An 18,356-nucleotide genomic window follows, 5' to 3' on the forward strand; every position below is an offset into this window, starting at 1 on the left:
ATATATATGGAATTTAGGGACAAAATAAAACAGATTTCATTGGGCCATAAAAATGTAAATTTTGTGTAACTTTTAATAAATTGTTATTATATTGTAAGTTATTTCATTATTTTAATTAATTCGTTTTTTGATTAGTAATTTTAATCATTAAAACGTAATCCAGAAAAATTAAAATGGAATAAACATAAGGTGGGAAAAGATGAAAGAAAAAATATGATGTAAATCTAACAGAAAGGCCATACCTGAAATAGAGTTATTCAGATGCTTTATTTGACAGCAGCATTATTAATGACTATTAGCAGTGTAATTGATTAAATATGTACAAATTTGTACCTGTACTGGTTTGTAGAGTCCTGATTTGTACTGGTTTATTGCACACTAACACTGCTTTTGAAAACATAGATATTATTGTATATAAATTGTAAGGTGTCCATTTCACTGTACTGACTGAAATACAAATGGACAAAATGGTGAAGTAAACATGATGTGAATACAAATTTTTGCATGCGTACACTCTCAATCTCACACCAAAGTGATGTAAATAACAGTCTGACAGAGATACATGTTTGCCACCATAACAGTATTACCAGACAAAAATAGCTTCTTGCAAATGTCAGATTATTAGTTGAAACATTTATGTCTATTGTCTTGTCCTTCCATAGGCTCTCAGAACACTGGGCGAAGTTCTCCACCCCCCGGATACGTTCCTGAGCGCCAACAGCGAATTGCACGTCAGGGATCGTACACCAGCATCAATAGCGAGGGGGAGTTCATACCTGAAACCAACGACCAGTGTGTGAGTTTAGTCACGTGCTTAAATATGTCAGTGGGTGCTCTAAAACTATTACAGATTTTTTGATGTATTCATTGTGTTGTAAATCAAAATTATTTTGATATATCAGTTTATATTTATATACAATACCGTTTAAATGTTTGGAGTCTGAGATTTTTTTTTTTTTTAAAAAGAAGCCTGAAAGGCTGAATTTATTTGATCAAAAATTAGGGCTGCATGGTTAATCAAATGCGATTGTCATACGCATCTCGTCAGTAAAGCCGGTTCTGTGATTAGTGGTAAATCTCCATCACGTGCTTTCAGATGGAGCAGCATTTACTACACAGAGCCGTAGTTCACTGACAAGCTACGCAAACAGCTTTCATAATCGCAGAACGATTTCTTCGATTTCATAATACATATTTCATAGTATTCTAAGCATCGATAAAGGCTGTCGATTAGCATTGCATTATTATATACTTTATTATAATATAAATTATAATAAGACGAACTCAGATAAACCATATATTGTCGTAGTCGTGTGTTTATTAGTCAAATTAAATTAATGAAAGCCGTTAAATCTTCTGTTTATTCAGCAACTGCTATAGGGATTTCCTGGGTTTCTTCTGCTGGATGTATTTGGAGTTTCCGCGTGAGAGCGCCCTCTGGTCTTCAGATGGAGATTTACAAAAGATCACAGAACCGTGCTTCACTGACAAGATGCGCATGACAATCGCAGCTTTTGCCTAATCGTGATTGCGATTTAATTTCGATTAATCGTGCAGCCTATCAAAAATACAATAAAACAGTAATGTTTGGAAATATTATAATAATTGAAAATAACTGTTTTATTTTTCATTCAATATATTTGTAAATGTAATTTATTCCTGTGCTGGCAATACTGAATTTTCTGCATCCGTTACGCCAGTCATCAATGTCACATGATCCTTCAAAAATCGTTCTAATATTAATGTTGAAAACCGTTGTGCTGCGCAACATTTTTTTGTGGAAACAGACATTTTTTTCTGCATTCTTTGAATGAATAGAAAGTTCAAAATAACAGAATTTGTTTGATATATAACTTTTCTGGGTAACATTATAAATGTCTTTACTGTCATTTTTGTTCAATTTAATGCATCCATGCTGAATAAAAGTATTAATTTCTTTAAAAAAATCTTTCTGACCCCAAACTTTTGAACAGTAGTGTACTTATATTGAAAATATCTATTCTATTCTATTCTGTTCTATTCTATTCTATGCATTATACATGTGAAATGCTGTGTCAGCACTTATAAGTGCTGGATATTACGCTCCAAAATAATGGCAATTTGTAATTTGGCAACATGCTAACTTTTGCAGTTACTGTATTTCCTTCAATTCATATATACAGTGCTAACTTGCATATTCTTGCAGCCAGTGTGGAAAAAGAGCCACATGTGCAGCATAGACTTCAAAGTACAGAATAGGTGTCAGGGGTATCTCGGAACGGTGAGATGTTCCCATAGAAACGCCATATGATCTATGAGAGAATTCAAGTATATGCCACATTATATACCACTGTTAAAATGAAATACAGTCACCTAATCACCTGCTGTGCCAACTGAGTCCATTTAACTTATAATTCACCTGTATTTAAAGGTGCTGGATCCTTGGAGCAGTGCAGAAAACTCCGTGTCCGGCAGCTGTCAGTCACTTGACAGCAACTCTGACAGGTGAGGACTGAGGAGACAAATACAATATGAAATGTATTTGAATGATACTGTAATTGTAAGCACCTGTCACTGTGTTATTTTGCATTTATTGGTGTCTCTTGTTTCGTAGTCCCTCACTCAGGAAACCTCGTACACACAGGGTTAAGAGTTACCCTGACAACCGACAGGACTGTGCAGGTGCACCTCAATAAAGATACTTCTGCAAACATTGATAAAGTTTTAAAATCTGCTTTTCCATTGACCCGAATATCCATCCCCTCTCTGCGTTCTCCTCTTTTAGATCGGGAAAACCATGTATATGATAAGATTGTAGGGAAGGGAGGGACGTACCCTCGCAGGTATCATGTGTCGCTGCATCATAAAGACCACAGTGAAGGTACGAAACACTCAAACTTAGTATACTCACACATACACACTCCAGTTCGTCCCGTGTCAGAATTTATAGAAATAATGCTGCTCCTCAGGTCGACGGACATTTCCACGGATCCGTCGTCCCCAGGGAAACTTGTTCACGTTGGTGCCATCACGGCGTTCACTGAACGGCAGTGAGGAGAGTTTGGGGAGCTGGCAGCTGGTTGATACTCAAGCCAGACTCCGCCCACAGGACCGCCCAGTCCCACATAAGTGTGAGTGTGATATTGATCATGATGTTGTAGATTATGGTTGTGTTTATAAACATTTTTTGCTTTGATGTATTTAAAATGTTTGTATTTGTGTGAAATTGTCAATCCATTTGTTTCATTCAGCCAATCATTGCAGTATCTTGATGTATGATATGTTCATGTATGTAGCCCCTACAGCTCCAGTGACGTGGCGTAGGGGGAAGTTGCTGGGCCAGGGTGCGTTTGGAAGCGTTTATCTGTGCTATGATGTGGACACAGGCAGGGAACTTGCAGCAAAACAGGTTCATTTTGACCCTTCCAGTCCAGAGACCAGCAAGGTACTACACTTTTTGTTTTTTGATTTTTTGTTTTTTTTATATTTTTAATTTAATAAAATATTTTTTATATGTTTGTTTCGCATTTTTTCTTGCACTTATTTTTGAGTTTGACAGCATGTTTTTTTTCTTCGATCTGAAAGTTTTCCCCCACTCTTTAAATCCTTTCCTGTCTGCCATTGCAAAAACATGCACTGTCACTTCCTGTATCTGTGTGTGGTTCGGCCAGAGGGGGGTTTGAGGCGAGGGGAAGTGGGGTAGTCTAACAACGCATTTCTCATTGATCATGCCCTCACTTGACACGAACACACACATATGCTTACACACTCAAATGCAAAAGGCCTCTTAACCACACAGAGGATTGTTTGGCATTAGTGTGTTGTGGTTTTATGTTTTCAGTTGAGTCTTCTCACTCATACCCCCCTCTCTTGCCCCCCTTTCTGCAGGAGGTGAGTGCTTTAGAGTGTGAGATACAGCTGTTGAAGAACCTGCATCATGAACGAATCGTTCAGTACTACGGTTGCCTTAGAGACCATAATGAGAAGACCCTCACCATTTTCATGGAGTATATGCCCGGAGTGAGTTTGGCACAGCACTGGCTCATCAAGTGTTGGGAAAGCAACATGTCTTGTTAAAGGACTAGTAAACCAAAAATTTAAATTCTGTCAAGATTTAATAATCCTTATGTTGTTCCAAACCTGTATACTGGTAATTTTTCTAAGAAATGCACAAAAAGAATCTCACAATGATTTTTATTTTATTTTTTTCATAAAAACATTTTCATAGTGACCACTGGCTGTCAAGACTTTTTTGTCAAATAGAACAAAAGCCAACCATAAAATACAAAAGTTGTCCACATGACTTGTACACTATATTTTGAATATATACACTACTGTTCAATAGTTTGAGGTCTGCAAGTTTTTTGTTTTTTTTTTCATATTTTTTTTCATGTTTTTGAAAAAAGTCCCGAATGCTTACCCAGGCTGCAATTATTTAATTTATTTTAAAGTATTTTAAATTTGAATTTATTCCTACTTACTTTTTTTTTGTGGAAACTATGGAATACATTATTTATTTGATGAATGATACAAATCTTTTTCAATTTGCTGCATTCATACTGAATAAAAGCTTTAATTTCTTGATTAAAATCTTAACAATCCCAAACTTAAATGGTAGTGTATATTTGTGTATATATATATATATATATATATATATTTAGATGTTTTTATATTATCTATATAAGTTTTCTGAAGCCATATGATGACTTTTTGTGAGTAACAGCCCAGAAGTCTCATTCAAAGATAATCTTTGAATGAGACTTTTGCAGCCTCCGCTGCAACTCTCGAATCAAATATCAAATATGATGACAGTTCATATCACTACAAATTGTTGTTGTATGTAAAAGATCTATGGAAACTACTTCTTTAGAGTTCCAGAGAAAAAATAACAAAGGAAAGGTTTGGAATGACATGAGGGTGACGGAATGATGGAATTTTCATTTTTGGTGCTTTATCACAGCTAATGTTTTCTTGTAAATAAATAATTTTTATTATAAGGGTTGTAATGTGTCAGCACACACCTGTTTTTTTTAGCAATACTGTGGTTGTGCTGTAGAGTTCAATGTGACACTGGTGCTGTGGTCTTTGACCCTCAGGGTTCAGTCAAAGACCAGCTGAAGGCTTATGGGGCATTGACAGAGAATGTGACACGCAAGTATACCAGACAAATTCTGGAGGGCATGTCCTAATAGTTTTGGATCACCTATTATAGCTTGCAAATCTTTTTGTAGTCATATAACAAGAGGAAAACTGGATCAAAGATCTTTCGGTCCATTGCATGCTAACAGCTCTCCTTGGTCACTTCCTCCGGTGCGTTCAGGTGCCAACATCCTGCGAGATTCAGCTGGCAATGTGAAGCTGGGAGATTTTGGTGCCAGTAAGCGGCTTCAAACCATCTGCATGTCCAGCACTGGGGTCCGTTCTGTTACTGGAACGCCGTACTGGATGAGCCCAGAGGTCATCAGTGGAGAGGGGTACGGCCGGAAGGCAGATGTCTGGTGAGAGCAATTTTTTGGTTTATGAATAAAAAACCAAAGAAGTGCACACATCCAGGGGTATGACTCATTTTATTTCACGGTAACAATATATTTCACGATATAGTTATTTTTATATGTAGTTATTCTGAAAACCTACAAAAAGGGTTTTATATAATAAATAAACTCAAATGCTTAAGAAATTATTAATTTAGTAAAAACACACTCAACTTTTAGATAAACTGGCCCAAAAGGATTGATATTAAATGCAACTTGTAGGTGCAATTAAACTTTATATAAGGTGTTTCTGAATTATTCTTAAATCTCATGTTATTGTTTTACTTCAATCAGTTTATAATATCTGAATATTTTATATTGAAATATTCTATTCATAATAAATTACATTTACTTCCTTTTAATTTTGTAGGATACTATTAATACTAGTTATATTGTTTAAATTTGTTCCCTGGTATTTGCTTATTATGCTGCATTTTTAAGGGGATTGTTTTGCGATAACTGGCAACCCTTCACCTGGAGCTTTAATCATGAGAGGAAAGAGCTCAATAGTGACTAGAAGGAGAGCAGCAGTATGCAAACTGAACATCAGCTAGACAACTACTGTTAGTGCTGACTAAAGCCTTATTCAGACGGGACTAAGTTTCCAGGGGGTCATTAGAGAAATTTGTGTTTCAGAGACATACTTTGTGACTTTAATCCCATCTGAATCTGCCAGGTCTGTGTTTTTCTCACACAAACTCTGTAATAATTCCAGAGCAAATGACCTACTGTTTTTCGGCAAACTCAGTGATCCTCTGAGAAATCTAATCCCGTCCGAATGCGAATGTCTGTGATTGCCAACAATATTTTTTTCACAACGTAGTTACTTGTGTGTTTTGGCCAACGTGAACTATCGTAGATGCTCTTACTACTTGCGCACATTTTTTTGATGTGTTTGAATCCCGGCAAGGAAATAAAAAAGTAAAATCAAGAGTCAGATTGTGTAAACTATTAAAACAGGCTACTGTAATGTCAGCGTCAGGTAAGATTACTTACCTTCATTTCTGCACTCAATTGCATAATGTTTTAATTACATATGTACCTTTACAAAAATTAAACGTGGTTTTACTACAAATAAATGCAAAAAACATGGTTTTTATAGTTGTAATGTAACCTCAAATTAACCACGGTTTTGCTATACTAGACATAGCTTAACCATAGTATTTATATACAAACTGTACTTGAAAACACGTGGAATGTTAAATAAACAATATCATGTAACCTAACGGGTCCTTTTTCTTAAACTGTGTTGTGTGAACAGGAGTCTTGGCTGCACTGTGGTGGAGATGTTGACAGAAAAGCCCCCGTGGGCTGAATTCGAGGCCATGGCAGCCATATTTAAGATCGCCACTCAGCCCACCAACCCCCAGCTGCCCTCTCACATCTCCGAGCACACGCGGGACTTCCTCCGCTGCATCTTCGTGGAGGCCAAGTACCGGCCGAGTGCAGAGGAGTTGCTCAGACATCCCTTCTCCCAGATCTTGTGTTGAGGAGGCCCACTGTCCATCTAGCTGCTTCCACAGATTAAAACCCCTCAGTTTCCTTGTTCAAAGAGTGATAAGCTCAGTTTCAAAGGCACTCTGCGTTTCCAGAGCATGTGACCTGGATTGGATTAGGTCCTGGATTAGGTCACAAAACTGGTTTGTTCACTAATGGTTTGAAATGTGATGTCTTTGGGACAGCAGTGGGCGCTACAGGACTTTCGTGATGCACACACTCTTTATTCCAGGAGTAAACAGATTGATAACGTCACAGGATGAGGTTTGGGCCACTGAGTTGCTTCAAACCAGACTTTTTCTTGCAACAACTGCCAAATGTGCCTTCTAAAGCCAGCAGGGGTCAGTCTCCCTGAAGCTCAAATAAGTTTCACCAAGAAAGTCTCCTGGTAATGAATGTTTCATACAGTCCACAGCAGAGTTATGAAGCCAATGTTTTTATGTGCCATTTCCCCTTCCACACGGATTCCCGTGTGCGCCCATTGTCTCTATGACTCCAGGCATTTAGTGTTAAAGGGAACGTAATAATTGTGTCTCGGTTTGTTCCTGCCTCAGATGATTGAGGGTCTTGCGCACATCAGTCTCGAATGGTTTGCATTTATGATTAATCTTATATATTGATTAATCTTCATAGAATTGCACTCCAGTAAGAACTGTTTTAGTCTGTTACAGAAAGCGGCTTATATTCGTTTTTTGACTGAGGTCAGATGCCGAGGATCAGGGCATGAGGTTATAATGTTAAAGTCTAAATGTTCTTTGGTTGAAGTGTAATGTGTAGTTTTGTACCGCAGTAGTGCCTTATAGTGTCCTGTAGAGAGCAGCAGTACAGTATTTAAGATGCAGCTAATCTCACTAATGCTATTCCCATAATGATGAGATGTTAAATTGGGAATCTCGTAAGGTGTTTTATTGGTTATTTTGGGTGTGGCGAGATATTGAGAGCACATTAGGATGTATAGTTGTTTTCTCTCCAGCCCAGCCAAAGAAAATGTATTACGAAAGTGTTGTACCTTAAGTGTCGTGTGGCAGTATATTGGACTCATTTGGATCAGATGCACTTTTGAATATGAATGTTGAATATACCAAATTGTTCGTTTGTTACACAGAATGTGAAGCCTTTTTCACTTTTATTTATATCCCAATGTTCAGCCATTTTTATATACGAGTATATATGTATATGTATAAATCTATTTTTATATAGTGACTCTGAAACGAGTTATGCTTTTAGGAACAGAAGATGAGTTAGAAACAAGAATCGTAACAGCAGCTGGTTTTGCAGAGACTACAACATGATTTTACATGTTTATTACTGGCTGGAAATTGAGCTCTGGTGATTTATGCCGTGCCTGATCTGTGCAAGTCATGTTTTTTGAGTGTTTATTGTGTGTCTGTTTCTGTTTATCTGTGTGTTTTTTCACCCGAGGATGTCGTAGAGAATCTCATGCAGACAGGATTTTGATGCAGGTTGTCACAGGAAGTGACCAGTGCCTTGAATCATTCTCAGAAATGCATGTACACACAGATATGCACATTTGCTGCCACTTAGGAAGGACTTGCACAGATATTTGCCTTTATGTATTCAGAGTTGCAGTGTTGGAAAGAAAAATAAGAGGTGTAAAAGAAAGATTTTGTTTTTATGTTAAGAAAAACACATGGTATTAGGGTTAACGTGCACTGCCATACATAGGTTAGGGTCAGTAAGATTTTTGTGAAAGAAACAGTGTTTATTCAGCAAGGATGCATTAAATTGATCAAAAGTGACATTTATAATGTTACATAAGATTTCTATTTCAAATGAATGCTGTTCTTTTGAACTTTCTTCTCATCAAAGAATCCTGAAATAAATGTTTCGTGGTTTCCGTAAAAATATTAAGCAGCACAACTGTTTTAAACACTGATAATAATAATAATAGGAAATGTTTCTTGAGCAAATCAGCATATTAGAGTGATTTCTGAAGGATCATGTGACACTGAAGACTGGAGTAAATTCATCTTTTTCATTATCAGTAATAACATTTTAAAGCATTAAAATCAAAAAAAGGTTATTTTGAATGGTAATCATTTTTTTCATAGTATTACTGTTCTTGGTCTATTTTTTTTATCAAATGCACAAAAAAAAAAAAGTCTTACTGACCTCAAACTTCTGCCATTCTATTCGAAATGCAGGAAGTTGTATTATACACATGCGCCTTGCCATGTTTATGAGGAACTGAGAAAAGTGAAATACTGACACAAGGGGGTGATCCTTTTTCCAACGCAGTGATTCTGTTTTTTTTGTTTTGTTTTTTTCTCTGACATGTTGGTGTTATATCTTTCACTTGGCTGTTATATAAGTTGCACTGAGTAAATACAGCTGGATAAAACAAAAACCGTTTCATCTTTTTCATTATCAGTAATAACATTTTAAAGCATTAAAATCAAAAAAAGGTTATTTTGAATGGTAATCATTTTTTTCATAGTATTACTGTTCTTGGTCTATTTTTTTTATCAAATGCACAAAAAAAAAAAAGTCTTACTGACCTCAAACTTCTGCCATTCTATTCGAAATGCAGGAAGTTGTATTATACACATGCGCCTTGCCATGTTTATGAGGAACTGAGAAAAGTGTGTGAAAAGGCACTACGCTTTCTTTGGAAATGTGTCATAGGGTATTGCTCAAGTGAAAGGGTAGGTGGATGCCAGCGGCGTATTTCCACTCAGCTTGACGACTTTGTTTAGCTCAGGGTTTGAATGACAGGTGTCCATCATACGGGCACACCAACACTGACAACAGGACCAGTTGTCCTCCTTTTATATTGTTTTGAAAGTATTTTGGCCTCCTCAAAAACAGTTGAATGGCTCAAGTATGATCTCAAATAGCTGCTAGTTTTTCGTTTAGGCAGCTAAGAATCAGTATTGTACCAAAGATTGAGAAATGTCTCAGAGAAATGTCACAGTAAGTCTAGTTGAGAACCCTGGGATAAGCAAAAGAATACGAGCCAATAGGTTAGATACACAGTATATGATTATGTATCTTGACGTGAGACTTGCAGTGCAACGTCCAATGTATCAAAAATTTTCAAATAAAATAATATGCACAAAACCTTGTATTTCATTGAAATTGTGCTTGTTTTTAATCTTGAATATATGTTCTCTAATACCTATTGTATGTGCTTGTTCATGATTCTTGCTAACAGTGTGTTTCTCACCATCTGTCTTTGTCTGTTTGGAGTCAGTCTAAGCCAGTCACAGTACTAACTGCGTTTCTCTGTGAATACACACCATTGTGGTATCGAGGAAAGGAGTGACTGAATTTATAGCGCTTCCTCCCCCTCTTCTCTCTGTGCAGTGAAATATAGTGCAAAGTGAAACATTATGTTCAGGCAGGAATGAGGCCCACATAAAGAAGTGACATGTGAAGATTGTTTATTTAGTTTATTTCTTCAATGCATTTTTTTTCTGCATTTACTGCAAGCATTCAGTTGTCAGTCACAGTGTTCCCCAGGTCTTTTGACCATCAAGAAAGTAATAGTGTTTTTCTTGTGTATGTTGTTAGACCAGTTGTGACCGAGAATGAATGCATTTCTTTGACTTCACGTGATAAACTTGTATTTTTAGTGTTTTAATGCTGCAGGCAAAGACACCAAAAGTGTTGAATTAGAATGATAGGTTTTCTTATTAAGATTAACATGATTAACAATATGAGTAAATATTTCATTTTTATTTCAAAATACCATAGATATTACATACATACATACAATATTTATAATGTAGTGAAATGTAGTAAGATGTGTAATATAGCATGTTAATTGTAGTTTTTTATTTAATTTAATTTAATTTTTAATTGGTCCTTTCAGTAGCTTAGTTTAACATTTAAACTTCAAAAAAAATATAAAATATTCAGGGCTCGATATCTCAAATCTGCTGACATTTTCGTGTGTAATGAAGGCAGTCTATAAACATATGCTGCAAAAAAACAACATATGATTATTTTAAAGGGGGATTCTTTTCTATACCCACTGTATTACTAGCGTATTGGCTGTTTATTAGTAAAGCACATATTAATGCCTTATTCCGCATGATCAAATTTTAGATCCCTTAAACCTACATCGTACTTAAACTTAACTACCTTACTAACTACTAATAAGCAGAAAATTAGGAGTTTATTGAGGCAAAATTCATAGTTAATTGTGAGAACTGATGCCCAAACTAAAGTGTTATTGTATTTTTTTATTACTGATTCTTTTGTTTCACACACCTGAAGCAATACAACTGTCTTAAAAGTAAGAATAGGCAGCACATTAAGTGGAAGTCATTCATGCAGACAAATATTTATTGTGATTTTTTTATTGAGTTTTTTAAGTGCCTTATAACATTTTCTCTATATACTGATTCGTGTTTACATTTTAAATTCGCTGATTAATAACTGATTAATGATTCTTCATGCATAACAAGGCTCTTTGTAGACAGGACAAAGAGATGTTCAGCCGCACAAGTCGTGATCGCAGCAGTGGACGTTCTCCCCTGGTGTGCAGGACTCCTCACATGTGCGGGACAAAAAATGTGCTGAAAAAAGACATTCATATTTTAAATACACCATTTATATATGTATATAATTATATGTTATATTATGTATGTATACACACACACACACACACACACACACAAGAAGGTAGAAAAGCTGTCACCTTATTTAATACCTAAGGGTATTGCCACAGTAACAGTTTGGTAAACAACTGGCATACACTACAGTCTAATGTAGTCAAGGTGGCTCAGCCATATTAAATACTATTCAATATAATATGTCATGTGCGGGACAAAAAATGTGCTGAAAAAAGACATTCATATTTTAAATACACCATTTATATATGTATATAATTATATGTTATATTATGTATGTATACACACACACACACACACACACAAGAAGGTAGAAAAGCTGTCACCTTATTTAGTACCTAAGGGTATTGCCACAGTAACAGTTTGGTAAACAACTGGCATACACTATGTCCTTTCAGTAGCTTAGTTTAACATTTAAACTTCAAAAAAAATAAAAAATTCAGGGCTCGATATCTCAAATCTGCTGACATTTTCGTGTGTAATGAAGGCAGTCTATAAACATATACAATAAAAATACAATACAAAACTATTTTGTTTATTTTTCATTTTCATTCATAATCATGAATATTTGTTTTAGTTATTTTATGGTCATGCATTTTATTATTGTGTTTTCCAAACATGTTTATTTAATGAAAATGTTGTCATTTAGTTTTTGTTTAGCACAAAAAGTTTCAATTTAGTTTTGGTTTGTATATAATTATATGTTATATTATGTATGTATACACACACACACACACACACACAAGAAGGTAGAAAAGCTGTCACCTTATTTAGTACCTAAGGGTATTGCCACAGTAACAGTTTGGTAAACAACTGGCATACACTACAGTCTAATGTAGTCAAGGTGGCTCAGCCATATTAAATACTATTCAATATAATATGTAATAATATGTTTCATATTTAATAATCATTTTTAGGTTACTTGACATTTTTAACCATGTATATGTGGCCTGCCATTTTCTAAAACTACAAATAATATGCCTCTGTATCTGCATCTTAACAAGCCTGACTTGTTTTACAGAGGCACAAAGCTGTAGTTTTGCACATTAGTGAAGTGACAGGATGAGGACATGTCTCGGCACGTACCGGTGGCCTCGGTCTTGCAGAAGTTGGCAGATGGGGGGCATTCGGTTATGACCTTGCAGTCCTCACCCACACAGGTGAAGCACTGGAGGGAGTGCACTGTACAGAGAATGAGAGACAAACCACCACAAACAAACCATGAGCTACTGTGAGATCTACATTACTGTTCTAACTTTTTCAGTACAATTGTGTTCAGCACAGTCATTACAGGCAACAATTCACTTCTTACTTCTCTCCTCATAGAACTGAATTCCAATCCAATCACCAGTAGTATAAATTTCAAGCAGGCCTATGCGGTACCTGATATTCAGCAGTTATAGATGGTTAACTCACCAGTAGTGCTGCAGACGAGCATCAGAACAAGAACGCAGACCAGAGCCTTCATGGTTTCAGCTTTAGCAAACAGCTTTTGAAGCAACAATACAGATCGTGTTAGTGAGTGTCTGGAAAACTGCAAGAGTGTCTTTGGTTATATAGTCTGCTTGCTAAAGTGAAACAGGTTATGTTGAAAGTATGGCATGATGGGTATGCTGCAGTACAGGTTGGGATTATTAAATATCTTGGGGCTGAAATATTGTTATTAGCTATAAATTACATTAAGTATCTGGTGCCTAAACTCAAATTTTTCATCGATTCACGTTTTGGTCACACTTTATTTTAAGGTGCAATTCTTGCTATTAACAAACCATTAAGTACGACTTTTGCCTCAATAAACTCCTAATTTGCTGCTTATTAATAGTTAATAAGGTAGTTGTTAAATTTAGGTATTGGGTAGGATTAGGAATGTAGAATATAGTCATGCAGAATATTGAAGGCAGTCTATAAACATATACAATAAAAATACAATACAAAACTATTTTGTTTATTTTTCATTTTCATTCATAATCATGAATATTTGTTTTAGTTATTTTATGGTCATGCATTTTATTATTGTGTTTTCCAAACATGTTTATTTAATGAAAATGTTGTCATTTAGTTTTTGTTTAGCACAAAAAGTTTCAATTTAGTTTTGGTTAAGAACCCTTGTGTATGAAACATTTGCACAGCAGCATTAGAAGCACAACGAATGTCTCTTGTCAGCTTCTAAGCGGAGCACCTGGCTGAAGTTTTTGGCAAAATTTGCTTGTCCTGGACTTGCTAGATGTTGTATTAGCCATGATTGCCACAGCATTTAAATTTGTATTCCTCAGATTCTTTTACACACAGTTTGATTCAAAATCGACACGCACACACATAAACAAGCGTAAACGCTCACAAGCGGCGTTTCAGTCTCAGAGTCTGTTTGTGGCTTTGTCTTGGCTGATGATCAGCATTAGGATTCTGCTATTCGCTCCTGCCTCGTTACACTGGAGACATGAATTAGCTGTTTGACGCCCCTCAAACCCGAGAGAGCGAAACCAAGCGTGCCAATAAACAGAAGAGACTGACTAACACAAAAAATGAAGAAGATTTGAAGAGAGAACAACTGGACATCTCTATGGAAAAGCTTCTTGTACAGTAACAGACTTTCCTCTTTGAACTTTTCACCTCTTTTGAGTGTTTTGTCTCAGACAGACATTCCCTCAGTTACCGGGGCTGAGCAACCACAGTCACCCTTGCAGATATTTATTAGGGGATCGTAATGATGGGCCCTCCATGTTAGTCCTGACACTAAACACACCAAACAGCATAACTTACAGCTGGCCTTACAGTGGAAACACTCTTTCAGAAACATAGTGCGATAAAAGGGTCATTTGTATTCTAGTCGCCCTGTCAAGTCCAACCACCCAACTTGATCATTTAAGTGAGAATCCACATGAGTTTTATCTGATGCCTAGTTTGTTCAGTTATTATCAGAACTTTTTATTCAGACTTTCTAGTCTGAATCTTTCTGATATATATTTTTGGTAACACTTTAGTTTAGGGACCAGTTCTCAAAATTAACTAGTTGGTTATTAGCATACATACAGTAGGTATAGAAAAGAAAGAATATGTGATTTATAAGTACTAATAAACAGCCAATATGTTAATAGGCATGTTAATAAGCAACTAGTTAATTGTGAGAATTGGTCCCTATAACAAAGTGTTACCCTAGTTTATAAGTAAGTATTTTTAATCAAAATCTGTAGATCTCCTGTCAGATAAGGACTGATTCAGAACCTGTCAGATGAGGTATCTTTGTGCCACATACTGTGAGTACAGTATTTTCCTGGGGTAAAATTACAATGTAGATGAAACTTGAGCCTGCAGGAAAACATGACATTTAAACAATAAAAAAATAAAAAAACTGAGATGTTTTTGGAATTTCAGCTGCAGCTTGAGGAGAAAATATTTCCAATCCAACATCAATGATATTCGTATTTGCTGTACTGCTTGTACAATTGACACTTCAATTCAAATATATAAAATAAGATTTAATTGAAAAGCCTTTTAACTAAGTTGATTAAAACTTTTGTACATGTACTATATTTGGTGTAACGTTCAATATTACAATGTTCTTATCAGCCTTAACTGTCAGCAGATTTGGAACAGATCTTTAATATTTGTATTTAGGGCTGCAACAACTAATCGATAAAATCGATTATTATCGATAATGAAAATAATCGACAACGATTCTCATTATCGATTAGTCGGGTCTGCCCACGGTGCACGTCCAACTTCAGCCGGTCGCGTCAATTTACAGCACTGAATAGCGCATTATGGACAAAATGCATCTAAAAATAGTGGAGGAAACAGAATGAGATGCTGCAGGAGAAGTACGTGATCCAAGCTGCCCAAAACTTAAGAATTCTTTATTTTAAGCTTTAACCTAACGCATTAGCGTATGGCGTAGGCTATAGGCTTGCCCTGTCCTGCGCTTTGACAGATGCATGTTCGTCCTCAGCGCAAAAACTTTCAGTTCACGGTCATATCCTTATCTGTAAATGTAACAAATTCACGCGAACACTTCCACTTTGGCAAAAAAGTCCGTTCTGATAGTAAATCTTTACTGAATGAGCGCCGGCGCGGCGGGCGCGTGGACGCGCGTCAGACAGACGGAACAACACAGTAGAGACGAGACAACGAAGTTAATAATACTCAGCGCAAAAACATTAATTGTGCTGAAATATCTGTTGTTGATATTTAAAAGGTATAAATAAGGTTTTTAAATGAGGTTTAAAAGTCAACATGTAGTGCACGTATTTTATGAGAGTAGGAACTGTAAAGGGATACAGCGTCAAATTGTATTGAGAGTTATGATGACCCGCAGAGGAACATCTCTTTGTCCAGTCTACAAAGAGCCTTGTTATGCATGAAGAATCATTTATCAGTTATTAATCAGCGAATTTAAAATGTAAACACTCATCAGTATATAGAGAAAATGTTATAAGGCACTTAAAAAACTAAATAAAAAAATTTCAATAAATATTTTTCTGAATTAATGATTTCCACTTAATATGTTGCTTATTTTTGCTAAAAATCTGTAAAATCTGTAATAAAAACAGTCACACTAGTTTGGGCATCAATTCTCACTATTAACTAACCATTAACTATGACTTTTGCCTCCAATAGCTCGTACTCGAGTGATATTGCTCATATATAGTGGAGATCAAAATTAGAGAGCAGATCGCCAAGAGACAGAAAGTTCCTCAGGTTCTCCTTTAAGAGCAAAGCTTACCAATACTGTGTTCTTCTGTTCAGACTGGCACTGGATCCTCAAATGTTCACAAATTGTATTGAGAGTTATGATGACCCGCAGAGGCTTTTCACTCCATTTCCTTCGCATTATTAAATTGTTTAGAGATGCTGGCAGTGTTTCTGGCACTCAGACAGTTCTTACCTTATCTGAGGGTTTGTCACATATTGGTCAGGACGGACAACATGACTGTGGTTTCGTACCTGAATTGTACCTGGGCGCAGACCAAGTTTCGGTCAATCAGAGCGGTTCATGTCCCAGGTAAGCTGAACCTGGGAGTGGACCTACTTTCGAGGCAGTTTGCTTTGAGCATTACTATGCATTGCCTGCTCTCTTGGCTATTCTTAACTCTTGGGCCCCCTCTTCAAGGTGCCTGTATGCCCTTAAGTGGAAGATTTTTGCCTCTTGGTGTAGGCGACATGACCTAGACCCAGTTCATTGCCCTGTAAGTTCAATACTGGAGTTTCTGCAGAGTCCTTTTTCCGAAGGGGGCAGCCTCTGCCACTTTTAAAGTTCATGTGGCAGCCATATCTGCTGAGCATGTGCCCACGGGAGGTGTTTCTGTTGGATGTCACCCCCTGGTTTCCCATTTCATGCAAGGGTTGAGACAGCTTAGGCCTTTCCGCCCTGCACAAATTCCTTCATGGGATTTATCTATCATCCTGGAAGGTCTTGCAGGCCATCCATTTGAGCCATTGGAGTCTGGAGTGTCAGAGAAGTTTTTGACCCTGAAGACGGTCCTTTTGGTGGCTCTATCGTATCTTAAGAGAATAGGGGATCTGCAGGCTCTTTCAATCAGCCCTATTTGTATGGACTTTGCCCGGGGCTGGTTAAAGTCTTGCTGCGACCTAGGCCTGAGTATATTCCTAAGGTTGTTTCGACCCCATTTCGCTTCCAGCAGGTGTTTTCGGAGGCTTTTTCCCCTTCTAATGCAGGGACTGGAAGTGATGTGCGACTTCCTAGTCTTTGCCCGGTGAAGGCGTTGCAAAATCTATGTTGACCGCGCATCCCAGTGGCGTAGATCTGACCAGTTGTTTGTATGTTTTGGCGGTAAAAACAAGGGAGCTGCCATCACCAAACAGAGAATGTCTCATTGGGTGGTTAAGGCTATCTCTGTGGCCTATGAGACACGTGGCTTAGCTTCGCCTCTAGGTGTGCATGCTCAATCCATTAGAGGAATGGCTTCTTCTCAGGCTCTTTTTAAGGGCTCTTTGTTGGAAGATATTTGTGCTGCAGCAGGATGGTCCTATCCGAACACTTTTATTAAGTTCTACAGTCTTGAGAGCTATCTTCAGGTACGTGAATGCATTATGGTATATCATTCCCATATTGACGGCTTCACAGCGTAGAGTGAACGGGGCTGGTTAAAGTCTTGCTGAGACCTAGGCCTGAGTATATTCCTAAGGTTGTTTCGACCCCATTTCGCTTCCAGCAGGTGTTTTTGGAGGCTTTTTCCCCTTCTAATGCAGGGACTGGAAGTGATGTGCGACTTCCTAGTCTTTGCCCGGTGAAGGCGTTGCAAAATCTATGTTGACCGCGCATCCCAGTGGCGTAGATCTGACCAGTTGTTTGTATGTTTTGGCGGTAAAAACAAGGGAGCTGCCATCACCAAACAGAGAATGTCTCATTGGGTGGTTAAGGCTATCTCTGTGGCCTATGAGACACGTGGCTTAGCTTCGCCTCTAGGTGTGCATGCTCAATCCATTAGAGGAATGGCTTCTTCTCAGGCTCTTTTTAAGGGCTCTTTGTTGGAAGATATTTGTGCTGCAGCAGGATGGTCCTATCCGAACACTTTTATTAAGTTCTACAGTCTTGAGAGCTATCTTCAGGTACGTGAATGCATTATGGTATATCATTCCCATATTGACGGCTTCACAGCGTAGAGTGAACCTATGAAAGGGAACGTCTCAGTTACATATGTAACCTTGGTTGCCTAAGTAGGGAACGAGATGCTGGGTCGCCGGCCTTTCACATACCTTTCGATAGGTGCTTCCTTCGTACATAGAAACCTGA

General features: G+C 37.2%; 1 protein-coding gene across 1 annotated transcript in view; it reads left to right on the top strand.

The window, feature by feature from the left end:
- The window catches only part of LOC107721962 (mitogen-activated protein kinase kinase kinase 3-like), a 21,463-nt gene extending 12,709 nt beyond the window's left edge, over window positions 1-8,754 (top strand). The window contains exons 9-18 of the mRNA XM_016530190.1: window positions 663-796; window positions 2,411-2,484; window positions 2,594-2,661; window positions 2,765-2,860; window positions 2,949-3,110; window positions 3,276-3,424; window positions 3,868-3,999; window positions 5,076-5,161; window positions 5,241-5,477; window positions 6,772-8,754. Of these exons, the coding sequence (XP_016385676.1) occupies window positions 663-796; window positions 2,411-2,484; window positions 2,594-2,661; window positions 2,765-2,860; window positions 2,949-3,110; window positions 3,276-3,424; window positions 3,868-3,999; window positions 5,076-5,161; window positions 5,241-5,477; window positions 6,772-7,000 (1,367 nt within the window). The 3' untranslated portion in view covers window positions 7,001-8,754. The remainder of the gene's footprint in view (window positions 1-662; window positions 797-2,410; window positions 2,485-2,593; window positions 2,662-2,764; window positions 2,861-2,948; window positions 3,111-3,275; window positions 3,425-3,867; window positions 4,000-5,075; window positions 5,162-5,240; window positions 5,478-6,771) is intronic.
- Window positions 8,755-18,356: the final 9,602 nt, after the last annotated feature.

Source organism: Sinocyclocheilus rhinocerous, unplaced genomic scaffold (assembly GCF_001515625.1).
Source record: "Sinocyclocheilus rhinocerous isolate Xijiao unplaced genomic scaffold, SAMN03320098_v1.1 scaffold1716, whole genome shotgun sequence".
NCBI classification, from domain to species: Eukaryota; Metazoa; Chordata; class Actinopteri; order Cypriniformes; family Cyprinidae; genus Sinocyclocheilus; species Sinocyclocheilus rhinocerous.